A 25,788-nucleotide genomic window follows, 5' to 3' on the forward strand; every position below is an offset into this window, starting at 1 on the left:
GCTCCCGTTCATCTGTATTTAACACCTTGCGTGACACACTTTGATGTTGAATATTAGGTTGACACCAATGTGCTGTGTAATATTTCTGCTAGATTTAATTACTGCATCCGGCGACAGTCGTTGACTTGTACCCGATACAGTAATCGTGTTTCTATTAACTGCTCGTTATATTTTTGTATGACTTCTCTGTAACCTATCAGCCGTTAAATCAAGCTCTCAAGTTACACTTCAGTCTTCTAACTTCTTTACAAAAAATATCAGAAACGGACACACTGTAAATATATCTGTCTTCCGTTTTTTACCCGCTTCTTTGTGTAACAATATACCCGCGGGTTTACATACGGTCTTCGCAATCTTGTATCGGCGGCAGGTAAGAACAGATCCACAACATGGACTGCATGGAGTTATTGTGCATTATGTTCTGTACTTTTGGGACAATTCATGGTAAGATGTACACAATAATACTTAAGTTTGATTACATTTGGCTGTTCATTGAACACCGCTTACTTAGCCTAAACCTTCTATTAAATATTGGAGAACAATATATGTAATTGAAACAGTTTTGATATTCTCTGAACGATAGAATATAAAGCAATATTTATGCAATACATTATTGAACCTTATGCAATGTATACATTGACATATTAAAAAATCAGACAGATATAAAAACAGAATATATATGAAATTATAATTATGATGCTGAAAATTGATTGCAAATTTTAGTCATTTCATAATGAAACCATACATGAATCTTTAGTAAAACGGTCATATTGTTTACTCTGCACAATGCGCTTAATACAAATATTTTGTATCCGTCCTCAAACAACATTAGAGGACGAAGCATTTAAAAATACAAATACGTCATATGTTATTTATTCTCCAGATACTTCATGTGAAAAAAAATGTATTGTGAATCCGGACTAAGATATCAATATATCAAACAAGTAAACAAACGTCGCATGGGTTTATCCAAGGCCAGTTTATTCCACTACGAAAGTCATGTTTGAACTGAAAGCAACGGTCAGTCGTTTTAAGTCGTGAAAAGAAAAACCATAGCACATCATTTGTTCGTCTATTTTGCGGGTAAAGCATCTGAAAGCGGTAATTGCCTTTGATAAAAGCGGCCCGCTACCGAGTAAGCAAATTATAAGGTTTGTTTTCCGGGGATAATTATGGGGGTATCTTCGAAATAAAATATGTCAAAGTTTGTCTCACCATTATTATTGAATTTGCATTTTGATTGCATATTTCCAAATCCACTAATATTATGTAACAATGTTCATTTGCCTTACCCTCCAAAACAAACCCCTTTTTTCTCTTTCTGATTAGTGTCAGATACAAATGCAACTAATAAAAAGACACTAGCATGCATGCTCGACCGGCCCATATAGTATACGAGTATTTTTAACGGTATTTCTATTATCTGCCTGTTATGCTTAGTTAATATGTAATTACCTTCTCAACCTGCCGTAAATTGCCTTTGTACTGTCAACACGCCGACCTCGTGACTTCTTGCAGGGACCTATACAAACTGTTTGTATAGATCCCTGCTTCGTGTGTACTGGCGCACCCATGCGTTAACGATGCTCGTGAAATGATTTCGGCCCGGGGGGGGGGGGGGGGGTAACTTTCCAAATTTTAGGTTAGGGGTGTCCCGCCGAGACTTCCGAAATGTGACCCATTTTTATACCGGAACTCTGATAAAGCCGACCCATTTTGATACAAGATTTTTGAAAAAGCAGACTCATTTGTATAAGCTACCATTGAGAAAGTGGACCCATTTCAATACAAGAATTTTGTATATAATGATTTCGTCCCTTAATATACGACGTATGTTAATATATGACGTCACAGTATCATCTTGGTCGATCAAGCAACAGATGAAAACAGTCAAGTTACTGCCCGGAGTTACTGCATCTTTCTCGCTACTGAAATTTACTTTTTTGATACCCATTTATATACAAGAATGACAATTATCATACCCATTTTGATACTGATACTTTCAAATCTATATGCATTTATATACAAGCAAATTTCTGATTTCAATACCCTTATCGATACTTAGTTGCTCAAAACCATACCCATATCGATAATTTTAGTCGAAAAACACACCCCATAAAATCGGCACACCCCTTACACCTGTATACAGGAAGTTACCCCCCCCCCCGGGGGATTGCGGATTGAAACTTTCCAACAATAGCCACATGTGGTGAAATCCGTTACGCTACCATCCTTCCTGTATGATTTTAAGTTCCTTGGTTAATAACTAGAATTGAAACTATCGATATTCTCAAACATTTAAAAAGACATATATCTATCTGGAAAATACGATGGCTAAACGCCGTGTGCAAAACTTAATGCTATACCGCACATCTCCGGCCAAAAACACTAATTATTAGATTTAATTATTATTAAAGTTCGTAATATTTTTACCCACATAAGTACCCCCCCCCCCACACACACACACAATTGTCCATAATCCATCAATCATGCTTGGCAAATCCCTTGTGTTAATATTACCGGAAGTTTATCATATACTAAATATATTTTTGCTTTGTTATATTGCCCTTATTGTATATTTTGTATACTTTGGTGAAAAATAAACGTTTTGTTTTGTTCTGTTCTGATTGCATGAAACAGGTGAAATTAACAATAACAATGTGTATTAGTAGCAATTATCGGCTGCAGGCATAACGCATGAGTGCGTGACAAAGTCAATTGATCTTAATCGCTAATAAAGTGTTAAAAACAACATTAAGCCGGCGAGTGTTTTTATACGAAGGCGATACAAGGCTAAGTGATCGTCTATAAAGGCAAAACATACACTGAATTGCAATATTTATAACAAACGTTAGGCATTTATGAAAGAGGATTTCTTTATGTTTGTATTTTGTATGAGGTAGTTTGAATGAAAATGCTGTTTGCGTACGAATACATATTTACAACATATTGGCGTCTTTTTTTGGATGAGAACGGTACAGTTACACCGTACTTTCGGTTCATGACAAAGAATCCGCTGATAATACTTGTTCGGACGTGACAAGCTTAAGTAATTGACTGAACGATATGCATGAGTAAACAATTATACTATCGTTGATAAAGTCATTGATTTGATTAACAATATGAAATTAAATCAATGTATATGATATTATTATGTATTATTCAATGTTATTAATTATGATATTATGCTGAGTTATCGGCAATTAGCCTTATTTACACTGTATGCAAACGACTGGATGGGGTTATGACGTAGCAATACTACATGTACTAAGGCAACTTGCCAACCATCTAAATATTGTGATCCGAAAACAACGGTCACATGTGGACAACGGCCACTTAGGTCATTTTCCTTGACTGACCGTTGTTCTCAGTTTTGACTGTATATGTCCTTTGATTCCGTATTGAATCTTAAATAAAACTTAAGGTTGTTCTTAACCTCTAATCGTAAAAAGCTTGACGGGGTGGGTCCAGGATAGGCTTTTCTTATGTTTTCTTTTATAATATAATTCAACTCTATTATTAAAATCTGTAAAAGCATGCCTTATGCTTTTCTGCTGTTAATGTTTCTTTCCGTTACACTGTGCTGTTTCTATCACGCAAATTGTTTTTTATTTATTGATTTTATTTGTTTCCGCATTTTTATGCATACTCAGTATCAGATCCTGATTTAATTGCGTGTATGTATTTACAATTAAGATTTTTTTGCTTAAGCAAGTATTTCAAATAATGCCAATTAACCAAACGCAGCGTTTTAAAATAATAACTGACCTTATAATTTTAACTTACGAGTGCGCACATTGTTCAAATAACTCTTCAACTGAATTTTATTTTCAAAATAATGTTCACGCTCAAGCTGATTGTATTTCTTGTCAACTTTTTTATGTATAAATTTAACACTAAGTCAGAACATACTTTTCAAAGATAATATTAAATAATTTTAAAAGAGATATGTTAAACAAACATTTTAAAAAGTGTTTTGTTTCATGATTTTTATAAGATTTTCAGAATGAATATTGTATAATTCTTAACCTATAACGTTAATTGCTATGCGGAATAAACTTCCCAATGTGTAAAATGCTTGACTTAAAGCGTAAATAAATATAGTAAAAACTATTACACATCAAAGTTCTGATTTCTAAAGACATATAAAATTCTAATATAAGAATTATATATCAAAGGTCAAATTTTGCAAGGTTTCATTATTCCATTATCATACGTTACTTCACAGTGAATGAAACTGCCGTCTTTCAGATCCGCTAGTTCAAACAGATCATCTCACCTTAAAATAGTTTTGCCATAAAACATTTAATTAAAATTGTGTAAATTGAAGTGTTATTGTTTTTCTAGTGTTTTCCATCCGCGTGAATGTTATCAAACCACTGTTGATTTTGTGTTTTATACAACAAAATCATGACATTCTGTTAACTTGATGATCTTTGTATCTCTATTTGAAGAGCATGACTCGGTTAATAGTTCTAAAGAGTCATTTTTAAGTTTGCGAAACTGTTTATTTAACGTTTGCAAAGATATTGTGTTTGTAAGACAGATTTCTTCTGAAAACCTTCCGGAATTTTTTATGAAGCGTTTAAATTGCATCGTTGTATTGCAGCTTTGAATCAGGCCGTATGGCTTGAGGATATCACCCAGAACGCCAAGACGCGCAATCTGGACCTGGGGTTGCCTGAAACTCTTCAGTTCAAGCTGAGGCGCACCGGGCAACAGGATTTGATCTTGAAACTCGTGGAAAACAAGCGACTGAACCAGAACGCTCCGGTTTACGAGGTCCACACAGAGAATGGTCAAAATAAACTGGTCAAAAAAGAAACAGCGCCCATAACTGTAAGTTTGATAACATAGGCTAATACATTTCTATTGTTGGCTTGTCCATTTGATATAGAGAAAAACTTTCGAAATAATTTACGATATTCGCATTCCAGCAACCCGAACGTTAAATTTGACAGAAACTGTGTTCCACGGTATGGTAAGTAGAACGATACGGAAACAGCAACTATACGCCATGAAGGCTGTTTAAATAAGGTTTGTATACATTTTCGACAGAAAACGATAGGCATTCAAAGTTTGTTCCTCACCATGTAGGTGTTATATTATTTTATTCGAAGGCCCACGTTTTATCTTATTTGTGTGCCATCTTGGTTTTAGGATGTGAAGTTCTACCACGACAAGGAAAATGGTGGTTCGTTCATGGTTGAATGCGCCAAGAGATCAAAGGGCGCGTGCCGACGAACACTGGTAAGGAACTGTTAAGTGAATAAGGGCTGGTTTTTACAAAGTCATTAGAGAAGTCTTAACTTAGGTTGTATTAACGTGTAGATGATAAATAAGCTGTTCTGTTTGTAAATCAATGTTAACAGCATAGCTTATATTTTTTCATGATTATAGCAATATTTACTTAATAAAAAAGCACTTAAATTAAAAAAAAACCCACACCAAATAGACTTATTACACGGTAATTTTCTGATTGTATGGCGTTGTCTTAAATTTGCGCAAACGAACTTTCAGATTACGATTCCTGTTCAAATGAATGCCGCGACGAAAGCAATATACGTACATAAATCTACGCATATGCATTTAACTGTTACAATAAGGATTTATCACTTGTAATGAAATTCGATAATTTTTTAAGCATTAGTGTATTTGTAAATTATCGGATCGCCGGAGAATGATTCTGGATGCAGTTGACCGCTGATGCAAGGACATTGCCTTCGGCTATTTTTTAACAGCAAACCAAAAACTACATTATTATCAATTTTCACATGAATGAGGTGCATTTATTCGCACATGAATGGGGTGCAGACGCATACTTAGCAAAGATATGTTCCCATTCCTCTACGGCTAGCAACGCATATACATAAACATGACAAATGTATGTGCAATAAAGCTCTTAACACGTAAGAATGACATGGACTCAATGTGATTTCTGTTTTTAATTTCTAGACTGGTAGCTTGGAGATTGACAATTACGCCTTTGAAATCAACCCGACGCGGGAAATGTTTGTGTCAAGGTCACTGGCCGGCAACAAGCTTAATCCCCATATGCTTTCCAGGGTGGTAAATCGCACAGGAAAGCGTATTATTAGCGATATTGCTAGACGGGATCACATTAGCGAAGGTAACCTGTATATACATTTGTACTGCCTAGTTAAACCATTCATGATATTTATATCATAAGATTCTCCTGTAACAATGAGGCAGCTTAAATAAATGATAACCATTACCTTTTTATGACGATTGTTCTATGAAGCATTTGCTGACTATGTAATTCGTCTCACAGAAAAAAACCTAATATCTTTGGCACAAAAGACCTTTGGCCACAACATAAATACCGTTTAGCTTTACTATAACTGATCACAGCCTAAATTAAAAATCACTTTTCATTACATATGCTTGAAGGGTTTAAATAATTAGGGATTTAACACTTTACCAAAATTAACCAGATAACCTATTATTGTTACCGGCTCAATGTGCAACTTAATGGTTAAGTATATATGTCATATGTTTCGCAGGTGTACCCTCTTAATATCAAAAATGTTGTTTCTGGCCTCTTATGTCGGTTACATCAGCATCAGTTCGTGATGTAAATGCATTATCAAAGATACATCTTCTACAATAGATTTGAAAACAAATGCGTATGCTTGATTTTGTTTTTGACGATGCTGCAAAGCAGCTCGTCTAAGTTATCATACCATGAAAAAAATCTTCACAATTGCGACCTATGTAAAAGACCGAGCCAGTCCGATTGAGATAGCCCGATTTTTCTAATCAGCATACCTCGCTGATTATCATTGATAAAGGTAAAAGAAGCTCAGCTATAAATAGCACAGCATATTCTGGGGAAAAGATTTAATAAAAGTTTGGAAACGTTAATTATAAATCAGTTATATTCAATCCGTTATATGTTTATAGATCAATGAAACAACTATGCATTTTATGTATGGTATTTGACATTTGTGGTGATTCTTTAAATAAATTGCGAATGAAAACGTGTATAATTAACGTTTTACGCGATCATGAGTGTAAAGAAAACGAATTATTTCAAACCTGCCATTTGTAAACGTTGTAGTGAGTATGGTATATAAACAGCATAATAGCCTTATATTATATATGAACTAGCTCTTATGCGTGCTCTTTCTCATTTTGCATATTAAATAAACTTTTCAAACAGAAATTACAGAGCCACATCAGTGCACATACTTTGTTCGATAATTCATTCGTTTGTTGGATAGTGTTTGCTGTTTTAAACACATATTAGGTCATATCGCGATTTATTCAACCTTACCATGTGTTCATGGGCGAACTCACATATTCAAGTACTCTTACGTTTATGTGCTCATACCTAATTTCGGGAATCATTGTCTGTCTGTCTGTCTGTCTGTCTGTCGGTCTGGGTGTCTGTGTGTCTGGGTTTGTGTTTGTGTGTACTCGTATGTCTAACTTTCTGCTTTTGTGTGTGTCTGGGTGTGTGTCTGGTTGTGTGTGTGTCTGAGGGTGTGTGTGTCTGGATGTGTGTCTGGGTGTGTGTGTGTCTGTCTGTCTGTCTGTCTGTCTGTCTTTCTGTCTGTCTGTTTGTCTGTCTGTCTGTCTGTCTGTCTGTCTGTCTGTCTTTCTGTCTGTCTGTCTGCTGTCTGTCTGTCTTTCTTTCTGTCTGTCTGTCTGTCTGTCTGTCTGTCTGTCTGTCTGTCTGTCTGTCTGTCTGTCTGTCTGTCTGTCTGTCTGTCTGTCTGTCTGTCTGTCTGTCTGTCTGTCTGTCTGTCTGTCTGTCTGTCTGTCTGTCTGTCTAAAACATGTCAGAGAAACTTCCTATGTCGGTTGTACACAAGGAAATAACTCTGAAAACATTGAAGCAAAATTTATTGTTCTTATGCACTACACTTCAACTCTTTCTGATAGCTTCCTGTTTACGAGGTTTCGAGTTATTGAGTTAATTAGCAAGGGCACTATCTGCCCTTGGAATTTAACATCGTAAAAAAAATTAACAGCCCTTGACAAGAATGATGCGTACATATAATAAAGGGCAATAACTCTTTAAAGATAGAATCAAGATGTAATATATTACCATTTACATTTTCACTCGTTTAGATCGATCCACCTTTTAAGTTTTAAGTTGCTTCCTCTTAATGTTTTTGGAATAAGCGTTGGGTTAAAGTAAAGAAATAACAAATGTACAATATGAACAAAAAAGTGAAAGCATGTGCCTTTACCAAGTGACTTTTTAAGATCTGTGTTTGGAGAATAAAATGCGACCCAGTTAACATTGGTAATGATGTCTTTTTAAATATTTCACAATTTTTAATGGATAAAGTGAAGAGCCCGCTCATTCGTGAGAGTTTTGAGAGTTTTCTATAGGTATCATGATCTTTTGCAACACATAAGCATTTGTTCAGTAAAGTGCAACCGCGCGTTTGTAATATGAAGTCCCCACACTGATCCGACATGTTTCTTACCGTTCAAACGCTCGGTTGCACTTTACTGAAAACATACTTATTTGTTTAAAAATATCACGATACGTATAAAAAAAGCTCTTACGAATGGGCGGGCTCTCCACTTTATGCTATAAAAAATTATGAAATATTTAAAATCCTTAACAATTTTCACTGGGCCGCCCTTTATTTTCCCAGCACAGACCCGAAAAAGTCACGTGGTATAGGCACCGTGATGAGTTTTGGGTCTTGAGAAAGACACTCCGGGAAAGGTATTGGTCGGCGGAACGTAAGCAGTCAACCGGTATACAATCCATTTTTATTCACGGTTTACAAACGATCAGTTAGTCTTGTGATCTGATAAATACATAGCACAATCTCGGAATAACGATGACCGCCAAAGACGAACAGTAGTCCGTTAAATTGCATACTTAAATAGGGAAAGTGGCGAATAAGTTTTCTCGATTTGTATATGCCGAATACAATATTAATTTGTGTCGAGAAAACAATAGTTATATAATTATTAACGTGATTTAACTGATAACATACACATATTCTCTACATACGAATACACTTTATTCATTACGCCATCAAATATAGACGCCCCAATACCGACGAGCGCCCCAGACGACGTGGACCTTTACCATCCCAAGCCCGAACGTGGTCGTGATGACTCTGCGGTCGTTAATGACATTGTTGGAAAAGGCAAGTAGTACCTCTGTTTTCAGACCAATCTAATCGTATATACGAAATAGTTACAGGTGCAAATTTTTTATAGTTCCATTTGTTTTCAGGGAAAATTTTGAAGTTTATATTCAACTGTTTATTCGATGATATGCGATGTACGATATGCATGCAGTTTCAGATACATGTACATACATATGAAACACCAATAAAGCTAAAACTGCACATCTATGACAGTTTCAAAAACAGACAACAATACTTTCGTGTATATTTATGCAATAGTTTAAGAAATCGGAAATAGTTTCAGATGTGCACCACTTATCGTATCACAAACAAATGGCAAATAAGTATATCAATTATAAATATAACAATACATATTAAAAATTATCAACAACATTGTACACGGTTTTTCTCAAAGTTTTAAAGAAAACATGGATATAAGCGATTTGTTTGAAATTTATTTTAAATGAATGAATAGTTGTAAATGTATGTTGCGTGGGTGGTTTCAGAGCTTGCCAAAGAATTACGACAACTCTTGATGAAGAGCGAGTTAGATGCCTTTTCAGAGGTGATGAAAATGGTTCATTTTATTAAATAATAAAGCATTGCTTTTTACGTGTATATGAAATCATACTGTATTAATATTACCATGTAGTTTTGCATCGTGCTACGTGGATTTTTATTCATACTGAACAAGCTTCTATATAATTGTATGTATTGCCTAAATGGAAGATAAACAAGTAGCATACAAGTCGCACTGTATGTCTGTATATTACGAGTGTCCGACGTCTCCGGTTGAACATACCTGTCAGAGCTATATAGTTGACCATAAATTGATGTATTATAAAAATACTTGGTACATATGTTAATTAAAGGTATCTGTTAACGGTCTAGAAAAAAACACAAAATCGAAAACAATCGTTTCAGATTTGCACATTTTGCTTGCAGTTATGTTATTGTCGAGGTAACTATAATACTAAACAGTTACCATGCTCTAAAAAATTCATTACATGCATGTTTTACGATTTAAAAACCTGAAAATTATTAAGCGTTACAAATGCGAAACGATTGAATAATTTGGAAAGTTTTGTTGTTATCGTTATATTTCGTGACACTACCTGGATTGCGTATTTGAAGTATAAAGATCCACATAATGTATATCAGCATGGAGTGGTTTAAGCGTTACACTTTTACTCAAAGAATCAGTGGTTCGAGCCCAGGATTTGAGGCTTTTTTTCTCTCTATTTATTTTTATCTTGTTTTATTCTGTGATTTAGTTTTGTTCCGATGATTACATTTATCAATTTAAAGCTTCTAATTACACATTTCAAAACATGTCAAAACCTGTAAACAAGTTCATTTAACCATAAAAAGAGAATGTGTTTCGTGTAACGCCCGTCTCCTTACGTCAAATTTCAATATATTACCTAGAGGTAAAACGTAAAATTTGCCATCAACCAGTGTGACAGTGCCTGTCTATGCCATAACTTTGCCATAGATTGATGAATTTTAAATAAATAACTTGGCACAATTGTTACCCATCTTAAAACGACGTTTCAAGCGTACCACCCGTCCACTTACCTTTAATATCACGGTTACACTGATATCAAAGGTGCAATGTGGCTATAAAAAGCTGCTCCGGACTGTAACCGTTTTTAGTTGGTCGCGTTAGCGGCCGACTAAATTTACAGAGCATATTTTGCAAATCAGTATATGCTTACAAGCCTCGAGTACGGTAGGAACCTCAACTCACTCTGCTAGGGACGATTACCGCTGCCTGTCTGCAGCAGACGACAAGTGATTCTGCTCTAGCAGTGAGTGTATATACCAGCTTGTAAGACGACATTTGCCAGTCTAGTGTTAATCATTGAAATCTGTACATATTGGCTGCTTTCACGGGAAAACGGGGCTTAATGCACGTCAAATAAGATTAGCCTGTGCACACTGATTAGCATGTGCAATGCGTACAAGCTAATCAAGGACGACATCAGCGAACAACTTCAGTGCCTTCAGCGCTTTGATTTTATCATGCACTTAGAAAACCACAAAATGACCCCCAGCAGGATACGTCTTGCCGCTTGTACAAGTCTCCCAACCCTAAAATGTCAAAAGACCAATTTGGCCATAAAAGCGGCATGCCCCATGGACACGTGTCTTGCTTCAATCCGTTTTTCAATGTGCTATCATCATGTGCTATCGCGTTTCTTTAGTTGTGAATACCTATTAAATGTACCATAATTAACTGTATCCTCAAAAGTATATTTGAAGAATTTCTACCGTTTATAAGGATTATTTAAATGATACATTATGTGTTTCAATAACAGAAACTTCATCTTCGTCGTCAGAAGAGACAATCAACCAAAACGTACGCCCTGGAAATCCTTGTCGGAGCTGACCCTTCCGTCTGGAAAAAGTATGGAGTACATGGTCTTGCTCGTGAATTGCAGAGTTCCTTATTTAGAAAGGCCTTGACTTTTGAATATGGCATGACGTTCCCTTACACATCGGCTCATAAGATTTTAACTAATGAAAACAGTAATATTACCAAACAAACGCTCTACTTTTAGAGTAATGTATGCAATTAATAACTGATTTAGATATTGTTCTTTTGTGGTTTTATGCCATATTATTACTCTAATGTTTCGTTTTTTGTTCAGCTCATTACATTTACGAAGTTTTGTTGCAACGATTGAGCAATATACAGTTGATAAATAATATATATTTTTATCACATGCTATACCCAGTTTCCCATGTAATACAACCATTACATTTTTTTTATTACACATGTGTAATACATACGGTATATGACGCCAGTCAATTGTTCCATGTGTTTGTATAAGTCGAGTTGCTTGTGTGATGGCGTATCTCACGAGAGGCGGAGCCTCGAGTGTGATACAAAATAGCGCAAGCCACGAGACTGATACAAACACTTGTAACAATTGACTTGCGTAATATTCCTTTTATTATATACAACTTTGAATCATTGAAGTTAAAAAAAAATGTGTTTAAGCGTTCATTTTTAACCAGGAATGCTCTTATATTTTTTTGCATTCAAAGTGACGTCATTTAAAGTAGTCCGGCTAGTATGGTAATACGGAATTGGAACACTAGCGAGTAGCATAATACGGGTATTATTTCTGTGCAGTTTTATTTTACAGATTGATACAACTTGTATTTTTGGGGGAGTATAAAGCAGGTATATAATAAAAAAATTAAGCGTTTTCATTGGCTTAGTTTTCGTTTATTGACCTATCGCATTGTGTTATTTTGCTGAAATGACGTTGCAACGTCAAATGACGTCACGAAATGTAAACAACACTCGTCCAGGAAATTTGTTTGTTGTTTAAGCGAGTTCTGACTATGTTTGCAGGTACTATGCAAAAGCTGTTGAAACGGCCACTTTGACTAAGGATCAGGCAACTGAGTTGTTCATCCGGAAGCGTTTCTCTCACATCATTAACGGGGTAGGATATATAGGGCGTTCGTGCGTGTTTTTGAATGTGTGCACGTTTGTTTCGTAGTAGAACGCCTGGAGTACATCGGGATCTTCTCCATATGACCTCGCCCTCATGGTTTTTTATTAATGTTACTGATGGCAGAAGACGCCCCATTCCAGAAATTATTGACTTATCATGTCTTTAAGAACGCGGTGGCATGTAAAACACTGCATTTGTGTAAAACGTCTAATGCGAACGATGATAAATACGTCGGATGTGAATGCGAATCGAACTGTGCTATTCACGGATCGTGAAGCCAATTCGTTACCACAGATCTATGTCTACTTGACTGACTTCTTCATATACATAATTATACAAATTTACTCATGAATGCTCGGGCGAAATGTTTTGCTATATTGCCTTGTGATATATGTCACCGGTATTAATATACGCTTTATTAAATGTCGTAACATTTAACAAGAAAATGATAACTTTGAAGGAATGTTAAAAATGTGGGTTTTTTTCTCCGTGCGTTAATGCAAAGTTCAAAAACAATGTGCGCCTATCATGAATTATGACGCACACGAAGTCTTTTAAAGCTGGAATATTAATACCCAAATTAAATTATATGGTATATTAACATCCGTTTTCTGATAGGCGCTTTACACGATTCACAAACATGTATACCGGTTTATTTTATTTATAGTGCATTAATATATCCGTTTGCATCCGTTGATCTACTTGACAAAAAGCTGGAATCTTCTTAAAATGTATACTATATAATGTCAGTGCTGTAATTTGAAAAAAAAATGACCACATATTTTATTAACATTTGTTATGTCTGGTACTGATTTTTGCCTTAACCAACAGTAAACGCAATTATGGTGCCATTTTAGGTGAGTCTTCGCTATGAAAGCATCGAAGATCCTGAGTTGAATATTTACGTGACTATGACTGGAATCATCATTTACAAGGTAGGGTTCAAAGACTGAAGATTGCTAGAGTTTTATGATTTATGTTTTCTTGGCTCTCATGCCCATAATCAGCATTTTTTTCATATTAAAAATTTAATAGCTTAGCATCAGTAGCATCAGCAACAGAGGCATACGAGCCCAAATCCAGGTACAAAAAAAATTTGATGCTTTGGGGCTCCACTGCATGGCATTATTTATTATTTTCAAATTATGAATATACATAGACGCGATGATTACGCACTTTTTTACTCAATTCTGATTTTTGGTGTGTTTTGTGTGTACTATTGTCAATATTTGATGTATCTATCTAGCTTATATGTGAACAAGTGTCTGGATGGTTTTTGCAGACGATTGCTGCAAACAATCCGTTACCGAATGCGCAAACGGTGGAGACGGTTGAGGGGAGGGAGGTTGCAGATGGTGCATTCTACATCGAACAACTGGCCGGCTGGCTTGCGGGTCTCTCTGGCACACCCGATAATGATCACGCTATGGTGTTTACCGAGTAGGTCGTAACTTAGCATATCCAGTATATGCATTAAATCGAACCAGCCATTGTTAACAAAGCAAACCAGACATTCTCGTAGAAGATACAGATAACTTTCAACTTAGTATAATATGTGTACTAGCATATGATGATCACATTAACGTATACTATTGTTTTTGTTGTAATGTAATCGTTCGTACAGAAACAACAACACTCAGATATGCATTGATTAGTGTAATTTGTATAAAATCTCGTAGATACGACATATACTCGACTGACAAAGATTCTGGAGAGAGATCGTACGGCTTGGTAGGGATGGCTTGGTTGAACGGCGTGTGTAACAGAGATCGTGTGTCCATTCAAGAGGACGACGACTACTACACAACGACAAGTGTCGCTGCGCACGAATTAGGACACAAGTAAGTTCATATACTATCATACCGGTATGTACATGTATGTTCTTTTGATCAATGTACGTGTAGGTGCATACCTGTGTATAAGAATGCATTTTTGGAATAAACGTAATCTTTCGTTTGCTGCCGCCGGCGTTCTACAGCTGTTTTACAAAGACTCGTATAAAAGGGCCTGGTCCTTCTCCCACTTGGCGGGGATGTAGCGGATCCGTGGTCTAGTGGTAACACACTGGCTTCACAATTCAGAGATCGCTGGTTCGATCCCCCGCTGCACCTAACCTACTAACTCGTCTTTCGCATGAGACGTTAAACCGAGGTGCAGTGTACTAGGTGCTATACACCGGGCACTAAAAAGACCCAGGGTCACCTCTGGAACGGGGTGTCTCCTGTATCTTGCACTATCCCCCGTAACCAACTAACACGTCTCTCTGGGGGCGATGGCCATATGGGAGACAATCCCGGTGCACTCGATAAAAAACAAAACAACAACAACCCACTTGGCGGCGCACTGGCATGGGTTTGTGGTCACCTTACTAAACAGTTGATGTTTATTCAGGAACTATAACTTAACTCACTAACTACAAAAGCCCACACCAATAAATGACTTCAAAATAATTCACATACATCAATGGTAACGTAAATTGACAAATAAAACAAAAGTGTTTCAGATTCGTAAATTTGCGTTGTAGGGATGATGCTTGTGAGGAAACAGTATTTCTGAACATTTACCATGCTAACAAATATCCATTATATGCATATTTTGACGATTTAAAAACCTAAAAATTATAAAGCGTCGCAACGCAAAACGATTGAATAATTTAGAGTTATGCTGTTGTATGTCGTTATATTTTGTGAAACTACGGGGATAGCTTATATAAAGTATAAAAATTCATCACTAATCGTATGAGCAAGGATGGCCGAGTGGTGTAGCGATAGACTTTTACTCAAGGGGTCAGTGGTTCGAGCCCAATTGAGGTTTCCTTTTTTTCTTCTTTTTTTTCTTTTTTTTTTTTTAATGGAACTTTTTCTATACATGGTTTACATATCTCAATATAAAGCATTTAATGACAAACTTCAATACATGCCAAAATCTGTGAAAAGGCCCCTGCACCATATGTAACATTCAGCGTCCAAATATTTGCTATATTGTTATATATATGTAAAAAGGCAGGAATGTGCAACCTTTAAAGCATAGCGCATTGGTTTTAATGCATGCAGTTTTGGGTTGCAGCCTCGGTTCCGATCATGACGGCGAAAGAAGTGTTTCCGTTGCCTCGGCTTGTTCCGCCGACTCAAAGTTCATCATGGCCCCGTTTGTGTCCTCATTCAATAGCAGCGATGAGTACACGGTGAACCCCTGGCGCTTCTCGACATGCTCCGTAAAGCAGTTCAAAAATTATATCAAGTCTCTGGGTACTAACAAGTGAGTCTATATAGAACATCAGGTTCTATTCACCGGACCATCATGGCCGATAAGACACGTTAGTACCAGTACGGACCCCAAAACAGACAGAATCAATTAAATAAGTCACACATTAATGGTGCTTCATAGTTGATTGATTTTAAGGCAATAGTATAATGCCTTATATTTCAAAAGTCAATTGATGTTTAATGACTTCAAACAATTCGGAAACCAATAGCAAATGGGGAATTATTTATTGCAATAGCAAAAATAAACAACTTGTAATCACTTGTTCGAATGTCTGCTTATATATTTTGGAAATAGTGTACCGACCAGTGTGTACTCCCCAATCAACCATTCAAACCAAATCAAACGACGCAGTTGCAAATTCAGATGCTTTAACGCTATGTGCATTAAAATCCTGTAAACCACTTGCAGCGGCAAATCTGACCTAGGAAAAGAATGAACATATTTAACTTACGCCGATTTATGTTAACATTAAGCGAATTCGATAATGATATTTCTGGAACACGACTCATGGATTCAACGTTCTTTCCAGCTGCCTGCTGGACTCTGGAGACGCCACGAACGAGTACAAAATCCACTCGACCAAGCAACCCGGGGAGCTGCACTCGCCCACAGAACAATGTCAGCTCGAATATGGAATAAATTCGAAACTGGGATGCGATCAGGTAAGGTATAAGAGAGGATATAACGGTGTAATACTGTTTAATATATACACCGGAAAGAGAGGCTACCTCTTTCAAATTATCTTGTAAAACTAGCACCATAATATACCTTAACATAACAACCATCGCCCCTTTCACTGCAAAATTGCCACCCCATCGTCATTACAGCAGCCACAACAAGTATAATCGTCAACATAATGGGCATTAGAATCATCCGCATAATCAGTAGCATCGTCAGCATCATAATCATTATCATCATTATGATCCTCAGTATCAACATGCTCTTCATCAACAAGATCCTCCTCCTTTACCTCCTCATCATTATCATCATCATCATCATCATCATCACTACCACCACCATCATCATCATCATCATCATCATCATATTCTTCTTCTTCCTCTTCTTCTTCTCTTTCATCATCATCATCATCATTATCATCATTATCATCATTATCAATATCATCATCATCATCATCATCATCATCATCAATAACACCATCATCATCATCATCTTCTTCTTCTTAATCATCATCATCATCATCATCATCATAATCATCATCATTATCATCATCAACATCATAATTATTACTATTATTATTATTTTTATTATTATTTATTAGTCGGGCCACAAATCCGCGGATATGCCTGCACATGTCATGTTTGCATGATGGTTATTGCACCGATATTGCTGCCGCCCGAGGCACACCGTGCGACGATCCTTCTCTGAACAAGGTAGGAATTCAAATATACGCCCAGAGATTTGATTCGTGATATTTAAAGACAAAGTGAACGCTAAAAGATAGCCTTTAATCGAGCCTTGTTCTGAGAAAACAGGAATGAATGCATGTGCGTAAGGTGTCATCCCAGATTAGGAACGACAATTTCCGCCTAAACTTGATTGTCGGTAAGGAGGGACTTCCTTGAAACTAAAAATACCATAAAAGCGGAAAGTGACGTCCCTAATTAGCATGTGTGGACTGCACAAGCTAATCTGGAATGACACTTTACGCACATGCATTAAACCCCGTTTTCTCATAACGCGTCTTAATTATACTTCATCATAGTCCGACGAACTGTTGCTTTTTAAATTATATTTGTACCTGAGAAAGCATAATTTCAAGAGATCGATATGATAGTGAATTGCAATATCAAAACCGCTTTAAGTAAAAAATAATTTTGCATAAAATAGAATTTTAAGTTATGTTTTATGAAATCCTTTTCATTAATCATTATTTATCTAGATAAATTGATTCTATTTAAGTGGTGCAAAGATGGAAAGTGTGTCGCTAAAGGAACATCAGGTAAGCAAATGACGATTTGTGCCCGGTCATTTTCAATAAAACATTATATGATTTTAATTACCTTGCACGCAACTTGTCATTGCATACGCAAATATTTGGTTGTAAGTGTGTTAACGTTTTTTTAATATAGCAGTATTTAGAGAGTTATTTCACTTTGTTTTCCCTATCCTTTTTAATGTAAAACTGTCCAACTTCAAAGACGGGGACCGTGGCCGGCAAGCGCGCAGTGCCCTTAAAAAATAACAATCTCCATTGAATATTGATATTTTTCTATATATCAATATGCCATCTAGTGCTAAATTGATGGATAAAACGTTGTTAGGTGGCCAGAATGCTTTTAGCAGACACGTTTACATATCATTTGACTCGCGTCATGCGAAACTATGTCTGAAAAGATATATCGCCATATGTTACATGCACAGGCCGATCTGGAGCTTCGCTGGTGGCGTAAACCATAAGACCCATTTTCACCTGACGCGGGCAATCTGTTATAACTGAATTATTTACTGAGTATTTTTATCCTCGTTATATTATCAAAAGCTCTTAGGAGAATCGATTTTAAATAGAATATTAAATAGAATGTTGAACAAATTACTATTTGCTAGAATTATAAGCCTTGCTGCATTTCTTTACTAGCGATATATGTTACTTATTTATCTCATTAAAAACGCTGCACGCGGGTTGAAGTGACCAGGGCATATCAAGTGAATAGAGACTTAAGTCAGCGGGATAAGATACTGGGTTAACAAAAAAGGATTAACAATGTCTAGCGATCAGAAGGTCCCGGGTTCGATGACCACTCTTGAAGTGTTCTAAATATATCCACCATGTGCTCATATGTTCTTGTTATTTCCAGGAAACGGACTCGAGGGTGTCTCAATAAGCCTTAGGGGTTCGATACATTCGAGCTTAAACAAATAACTATGCTGTAGTTATTTTTCTCGCAATTATGGACTTTCTGATATAAGCTGCAGTTTTTAAAGTTTCTTACGAAAATCACCGATTTTGCACCAGAAGCTCATTAACTTTATGTTGATAATTTCATTCATACTTCATTTATCTCATATTTAAGTCAATTAAAAACTGAAATAAGTTATTTCAATATAAAGCTATGCCATGCAACTATCGTCCATGTGTGTCTTCATGGGAAAGGGGAAGTTTGCACAATTATCAAGATGTTATGTTGTAACGATGCAATATTTTTATAGATTTTAGTGCACTTAACTTATTTCTTATCTCAGCAGATATAGACTTTATTTCAACCACGACGACCACGACGACTGAGCCAACCACAACCCTGTCCGGCATACCGGAAGGCTGCACCAACACAGACTGGTACTTCTGGTCGTGTGAACAACTGAGCACCTACTTTAAGGACAACTTAAACTACGATCCGGAAAAATGGTGCCTCGATCCATCATGGCAGGACAGATGCTGCGGCATGTGCTATGGTGAGACATGGTTTATTACCCAACTCCAGTCCCTACCCAGTCTCATTTCACTGCTACCTTCCACGCCTCGAATCAAATCGCTGAAGGCACTGAAGTTGTTCGCTGCTGTCATCATTGATTAGCTTGTGCACATTGCACAGGCTAATCAATGTGCACATGCTAATCTTATTAGACATGCGTTAAGCCCCGTTTTTTGCCTGAAAGCAGTCAATATGTACATACATGTATTTCAATGATAAACACTAGATTGGCCAATGTCGTCTTAAAAGCTGGTATATACACTCACTGCTAGAGCAGAATCATTTGTCGTCTGCTGCAGACAGGCAGCGGTAATCGTCCCTAGCAGAGTGAGTTGCGGTATTACCGTAGCTAAGGCTTCTAAGCACATACTGATTTGCAGAATATGCTCTGTAAATTGAGTCGGCCGCTTACGCGACCAACTTAAAATGAGTGGCACGTTTGTCGCCGCTTCATCATTCATGTACGGCTTACAGCAATGACAATCTCGAACTATTTACACTGTGTAAGACGCTTTACTTAGCAAGAACATTTTATATAATTCTGTTTTTGTAGTTTTTATTCTTGCAGTAAGAGAATTTGACATTTTCCGACATTATATATGCAAGTATAGAAGTACTTGTTCGCATTATGTCTTACGGAATTCAAAGAATGTTCATGGGAAGCTTCTTAACATCAAAGTGTTGTTCATAAACATATTATGTTCCTTTTCAATTATTATATCTCAGATGTAAGTCAATACAAAAACTGCAATAAGTTATCTCAATACAAATCTATTTTCATGAAATTACTCTTCATTCTTTCATGAGACCTTATGAGAAGCTTCATGGTCAGGCGGAAGTTTGTGAACTAGCAAGATGTCTTGCTGTAACGATGCATTATTTAAATTGACATTTTCCTTGTTAATTTTCTCAGCAAATAGTGATCATATGTCGATACATAGTTTTGGCAAGCTTAAACACAGCACATAGATCTGCATATAACCAGAATGTTGCGCTTGAAAAAATGTATTAGATTGTTATAATTGAAATTTACGCTGCCTTCATTGTTGCTCTGAACGGTGTAAACAGTGAACAAAGGATTCTTAGAATAAATAACATTGTACATTTTTTTTCCATCACCTCGATCGAACATGTTCGAACATTAAGACAAATATTTTTAATAATTGTATGAACTTATTATATACATATTATATTTTCCCTTTCTTTTCAGAAAACGGAATTTACTACAAGAAATAATCGCGAAAACCGGAACTTTGACACGGACAATACAGATTTCTTTCAATGGTTTACTCTTTTTTCGTTCTTTGACAAATATTAATATTTACATATTTTATATTCTAATAAACATAGCATCTTCGAATTTCTTATTATGAGTTCATTGTTACTTCTTTAGACAACCGTGAACGGTAAAATATAAACAAGCATATGTGTGACATTGAGATATTGTTGAATATTTACATAATCTAATGATAACACACGAAATCATAATAATAAGCATGTGATCTCTACGCTTTGGGCAAATCGTTTAGAAATAAATTTTGACAAAGACCTCTAAAACTCACCATCCTACTATACGGCTGCGAAACCTGCTTGACGCTTCCCCACCAAGTACAGACTCTACAAGTCTCTGATAGTCTCCATCCTACTCTACGGCTGCGAAACCTGCTTGACGCTTCCCCACCAAGTACAGACTCTACAAGTCTCTGATAGTCTTCATCCTACTCTACGGCTGGGAAACCTGCTTGACGCTTCCCCACCAAGTACAGACTCTACAAGTCTCTGATAGTCTTCATCCTACTCTACGGATGCGAGACCGGCGGGACGCTTCCCCACCAAGTACAGACTCTGCAAGTCTCTGATAGTCTTCATCCTACTCTATGGCTGCGAGACCTGCTTGACGCTTCCCCACCAAGTACAGACTCTACAAGTCTCTGATAGTCTTCATCCTACTCTACGGATGCGAGACCGGCGGGACGCTTCCCCACCAAGTACAGACTCTGCAAGTCTCTGATAGTCTTCATCCTACTCTATGGCTGCGAGACCTGCTTGACGCTTCCCCACCAAGTACAGACTCTACAAGTCTCTGATAGTCTCCATCCTACTGTACGGCCGCGAGACCTGGACGCTTCCCCACCAAGTACAGACTCTACAAGTCTGTGATAGTCTTCATCCTACTCTACGGATGCGAGACCGGCGGGACGCTTCCCCACCAAGTACAGACTCTGCAAGTCTCTGATAGTCTTCATCCTACTCTATGGCTGCGAAACCTGCTGGACGCTTCACCACAAAGTACAGACTCTACAAGTCTCTGATAGTCTCCATCCTACTATACGGTTGCGAGACCTGGACGCTTCCCCACCAAGTACAGACTCTACAAGTCTGTGATAGTCTTCATCCTACTCTACGGATGCGAGACCGGCGGGACGCTTCCCCACCAAGTACAGACTCTGCAAGTCTCTGATAGTCTTCATCCTACTCTATGGCTGCGAAACCTGCTGGACGCTTCACCACAAAGTACAGACTCTACAAGTCTCTGATAGTCTCCATCCTACTGTACGGTTGCGAGACCTGGACGCTTCCCCACCAAGTACAGACTCTACAAGTCTGTGATAGTCTTCATCCTACTCTACGGATGCGAGACCGGCGGGACGCTTCCCCACCAAGTACAGACTCTGCAAGTCTCTGATAGTCTTCATCCTACTCTATGGCTGCGAAACCTGCTGGACGCTTCACCACAAAGTACAGACTCTACAAGTCTCTGATAGTCTCCATCCTACTATACGGTTGCGAGACCTGGACGCTTCCCCACCAAGTACAGACTCTACAAGTCTGTGATAGTCTTCATCCTACTCTACGGATGCGAGACCGGCGGGACGCTTCCCCACCAAGTACAGACTCTGCAAGTCTCTGATAGTCTTCATCCTACTCTATGGCTGCGAGACCTGCTGGACGCTTCACCACCAAGTACAGACTCTGCAAGTCTCTGATAGTCTCCATCCTACTATACAGGTTGCGAGACCTGGACGCTTTCCGACCAAGTACAGACTCTACAAGTACCCTAGCTACAGTTTAGTCTAACAAAACCTAATCTTCTATGCATGACCTGGCTTCATCTGTACAATATTGTATCTTAATTTAAGTATAATGTCACTTACTTTGCACTCTACATTTGTCTCGAAGTTCTTGATAAATTTGCAATAGTCAAGTGGAGAACCACTAAATGTTAGCATAATTCGAGTTTGGTCAATTTTAACCCTTCTTGAAGAATTTATGTTCTTTGTCGTCCAAAAAATCACCATCTTTTGTTTAATCTATGCATCGTTGAAGACATTGGATAACATTGATAAGGCAATGATACTTTCAAAACATATTAAAACATGAAGAAGTTATGGCAATTTAACTAAAATTTATTCTTTTGACCTTGAGAATCAAGGTCATTCAAAGGTCAAGGTCAAATTGAATTTGGCAGGTACTGTACCCTCATGATAATAAAAAAATATTTGAAGTTTGAAAGCAATAGCTTTGATACTTTAGAAGTGAAGTGGATCTAAACACAAAATTTAACAAAATATTCAGTTACAAATACATAAAAGGGCCATAATTCTTACAACATGCTTGATACAGTTGTCTGCTCTTGTTTAGAGAGTGGGGTCATGTTTGTAAAGAAATTTTCAAAATCTGAAAGCAATATGTCAAGGGACATAGGAAATATTTGTGGTGGTACACACACTTTTGCACGCTCACGCCGGGTTGAGTAGGATTTCATATATAATAGTCGCGCTATAAAAAGTTCCCTATATGGTAAAAAGAGTCTATATACTATATAGGGTCTATTTTATTATTATTTAGCCATTAGATTAGCTTTATGGATAGAATTTCAAACTCCTGCGGTCAAACCCATGACGATATTTGCCTTACGTCTATATTCTGTGTCACAGTTAATAAATGCATTCAATGTCGACAGGATCTATTGATTGTCAGACGATGAAGATAGACGAACGTTCATATAAACAGTCTAGGATGGTCCGTCACAGCAGGTTCCATAATATTTGTTAACAGCAGTATATCAAACAGACCAAAGCATTGGTAAACCCTCAACAGCCTGGAGGCTATGTTTATCAAAGGATCAGAACCATTTTTTATTAGAACACATGTTCTGACCACGTTTCATGAAGATTTGACAATTAATGTTATTTGTAGAAAGTTAACAAGTTTTTACTATAGCCATATAAGGAAAAATGCCCTGCCCCAGGCGGCCATGTTTTCCAACCAACCAAAACCCTTTTCGTTCTCGTCCAAGATAAAATTGCGACAAATCTTCTAAGTTTCATGATAATTGGACAACAAATGTGGCCTCTAGAGTGTTAACAAGGTTTTAATAGTCTTATAGCGAAAAATGCCCCGTCCCCTGGCGGCCATATTTTTCAACCAACCGGAACAATTTTTGAACTTGTCCAAGATATCATTAGCACAAATCTTCTGACCAAATCTCATAAAGATTAGACAATAAATGTGGACTCAAGAGTGTAAACAATGCAAATGTTAATGGCGCACAACGCATGACGTACAAAAGGCGATCACAAAAGCTTACCATGAGCACATTCATTGTGCTCAGGTGAGCTAAAAATGTTAAGTTGGTTTATAGTATAATTTAGTAACAAGGCTGTTGTCAAGCAATATTGTCCCCTACCGGCTCCACCATTGTCAGAAATTTCACAATTTTCAGAATTTTTTTTTGTTGTTGCCATAGCAACCGCAATTTTTGTGGTTATCGCAGGATCCAGAAACCACCATTTTCAGCAGTATTTCTAGTCTATTTGTTGCCATAGTGACCAGAATTTTTTACGTAGGAACAAAATGAAATGACGTGCATAATGTCCATATTGCCATCTATCCATGTTTCAAGTTTCATGAAAAAATATTAAGAAAAACTTTGATAGTTATCGCAGGATCCAGAAAAGTGTGACGGACGGACGGACTGACATACGGAGTGCAAACCATAAGTCTCCTCCTGTCAAACCGGTAGGGGACAATTATAACACAGAAATAAACTAAAACCAATTATGCATAAGAATGATTTTTAACAGACTGTATTTGGCACCATCATAGATTGCCTGGGAGCACACAAACTGTCTTTGGTACTGTCATAGACTGTCTGGGAGCTCACACATTACTTTAAAAGAGTTATCAAAGGTTGACTGCTGAAACTTTTCTTTAACAAGGGCTGTTTGTAAAACATGCATGCCCTCCATATGGGCTGTCAGTTTTAGTCGCAGCCATTGTGTAAATATGTTTTTGTCACTGTGACCTTGACCTTTAACCTAGTGACCTGAAAATTAATAGGGGTCATCTGCGAGTCATGATCAATGTACCTATGAAGTTTCATGATCCTAGGCGTAAGCATTCTTGAGTTATCATCCGGAAACCATTTTACTATTTAGAGTCACTGTGACCTTGACCTTTGACCTAGTGACCTGAAAATCAATAGGGGTCTTCTGCCAGTCATTATCAATGTACCAATGAAGTTTTATGATTCTAGGCCTAAGCATTCTTGAGTTATCATCCGGAAACCATTTAACTGTTTCGAGTCACTGTGACCTTAACCTTTGACCTAGTGACCTGAAAATCAATAGGGGTCATCTGCCAGTCATGATCAATGTGCCTATGAAGATTCATGATCCTAGGCATAAGCATTCTTGAGTTATCATCCGGAAACCATTTTACTATTTAGAGTCACTGTGACCTTTGACCTAGTGACCTGAAAATCAATAGGGGTCTTCTGCCAGTCATTATCAATGTACCAATGAAGTTTCATGATTCTAGGCCTAAGCATTCTTGAGCTATCATCCGGAAACCATTTAACTGTTTCAAGTCACTGTGACCTTGACCTTTGACCTAGTGACCTGAAAATCAATAGGGGTCATCTGCCAGTCATGATCAATGTGCCTATGAAGTTTCATGATCCTAGGCATAAGCATTCTTGAGTTATCATCCCGAAACCATCTGGTGGACAGACCAACCGACATGTGAAAAACAATATTCCCCCTCTTCTTTGAAGGGAGACATAAAAATATTTAAACCAGCATTTAAGAAGATTTGTTCAAATAAATATTATACAGAAAACTGAAGTCCAAAAACGAATAACTGATAAAAGGCGCTCCAGAAAGACATCTGTCCATCAAAAGGGTGAGCTCAACAGCACCAGATGCTATAAGGTCATCATAGCCAGTGATATGGAGATATTGACGATAAACCTGAAGCAAAGCAATATGCAGATGTGGGCATTTAGTCTAAACCTTAAATTTAAGCTTGATTGTATAGAAAGCCTTAGGCTTATTTGAAACGCTTTTGCGTCCATTTTCTAGAACAAGTACTTGGTGTCTATGGGGCAAATAATAAGCTAAATAACAATCCCACTGTGTGGATCGAACACATGACCTCCTGATCTCTAAGTTAGGTACAATAGTTGAGACTATTTGGTGTTCGGACTTT

At 37.2% G+C, this 25,788-nt stretch overlaps 2 protein-coding genes and 1 long non-coding RNA gene across 4 annotated transcripts; 2 read left to right on the top strand and 1 right to left on the bottom strand.

Annotated features, from left to right (window-relative positions):
* Window positions 1-356: 356 nt before the first annotated feature.
* LOC127857424 (uncharacterized) lies at window positions 357-16,614 on the top strand. The gene is made up of 13 exons (XM_052393819.1): window positions 357-444; window positions 4,610-4,839; window positions 5,161-5,250; window positions 5,956-6,130; window positions 9,039-9,143; window positions 9,632-9,690; window positions 11,447-11,535; window positions 12,493-12,586; window positions 13,456-13,533; window positions 13,881-14,038; window positions 14,278-14,439; window positions 15,665-15,856; window positions 16,395-16,614. The coding sequence occupies exons 1-13, from the start codon at window positions 390-392 to the stop codon at window positions 16,612-16,614; spliced, it is 1,707 nt and encodes a 568-aa protein (XP_052249779.1). The 5' UTR covers window positions 357-389.
* Window positions 16,615-17,149: 535 nt separating this feature from the next.
* On the top strand, window positions 17,150-20,663 carry LOC127856839 (uncharacterized). Of its 2 annotated transcripts, none has more exons than XM_052392984.1 (4): window positions 17,150-17,256; window positions 17,786-17,825; window positions 19,067-19,276; window positions 20,507-20,663. In XM_052392984.1, the coding sequence occupies exons 1-4, from the start codon at window positions 17,176-17,178 to the stop codon at window positions 20,530-20,532; spliced, it is 357 nt and encodes a 118-aa protein (XP_052248944.1). In that variant the 5' UTR covers window positions 17,150-17,175; the 3' UTR covers window positions 20,533-20,663. The 2 variants fall into 2 exon arrangements, with proteins under 2 accessions (XP_052248944.1, XP_052248945.1); XM_052392985.1 differs by having other exon boundaries at window positions 19,070-19,276.
* Window positions 20,664-20,790: 127 nt separating this feature from the next.
* Window positions 20,791-25,460, bottom strand: LOC127856842 (uncharacterized). Its single transcript, XR_008038209.1, has 3 exons — window positions 22,239-25,460; window positions 21,415-21,788; window positions 20,791-20,961 (listed from the first exon to the last, which is right to left on the bottom strand). It is a non-coding gene; the product is annotated as an uncharacterized LOC127856842 (long non-coding RNA).
* Window positions 25,461-25,788: the final 328 nt, after the last annotated feature.

This window comes from Dreissena polymorpha, chromosome 14, assembly GCF_020536995.1.
Source record: "Dreissena polymorpha isolate Duluth1 chromosome 14, UMN_Dpol_1.0, whole genome shotgun sequence".
Taxonomy (NCBI): Eukaryota; Metazoa; Mollusca; class Bivalvia; order Myida; family Dreissenidae; genus Dreissena; species Dreissena polymorpha.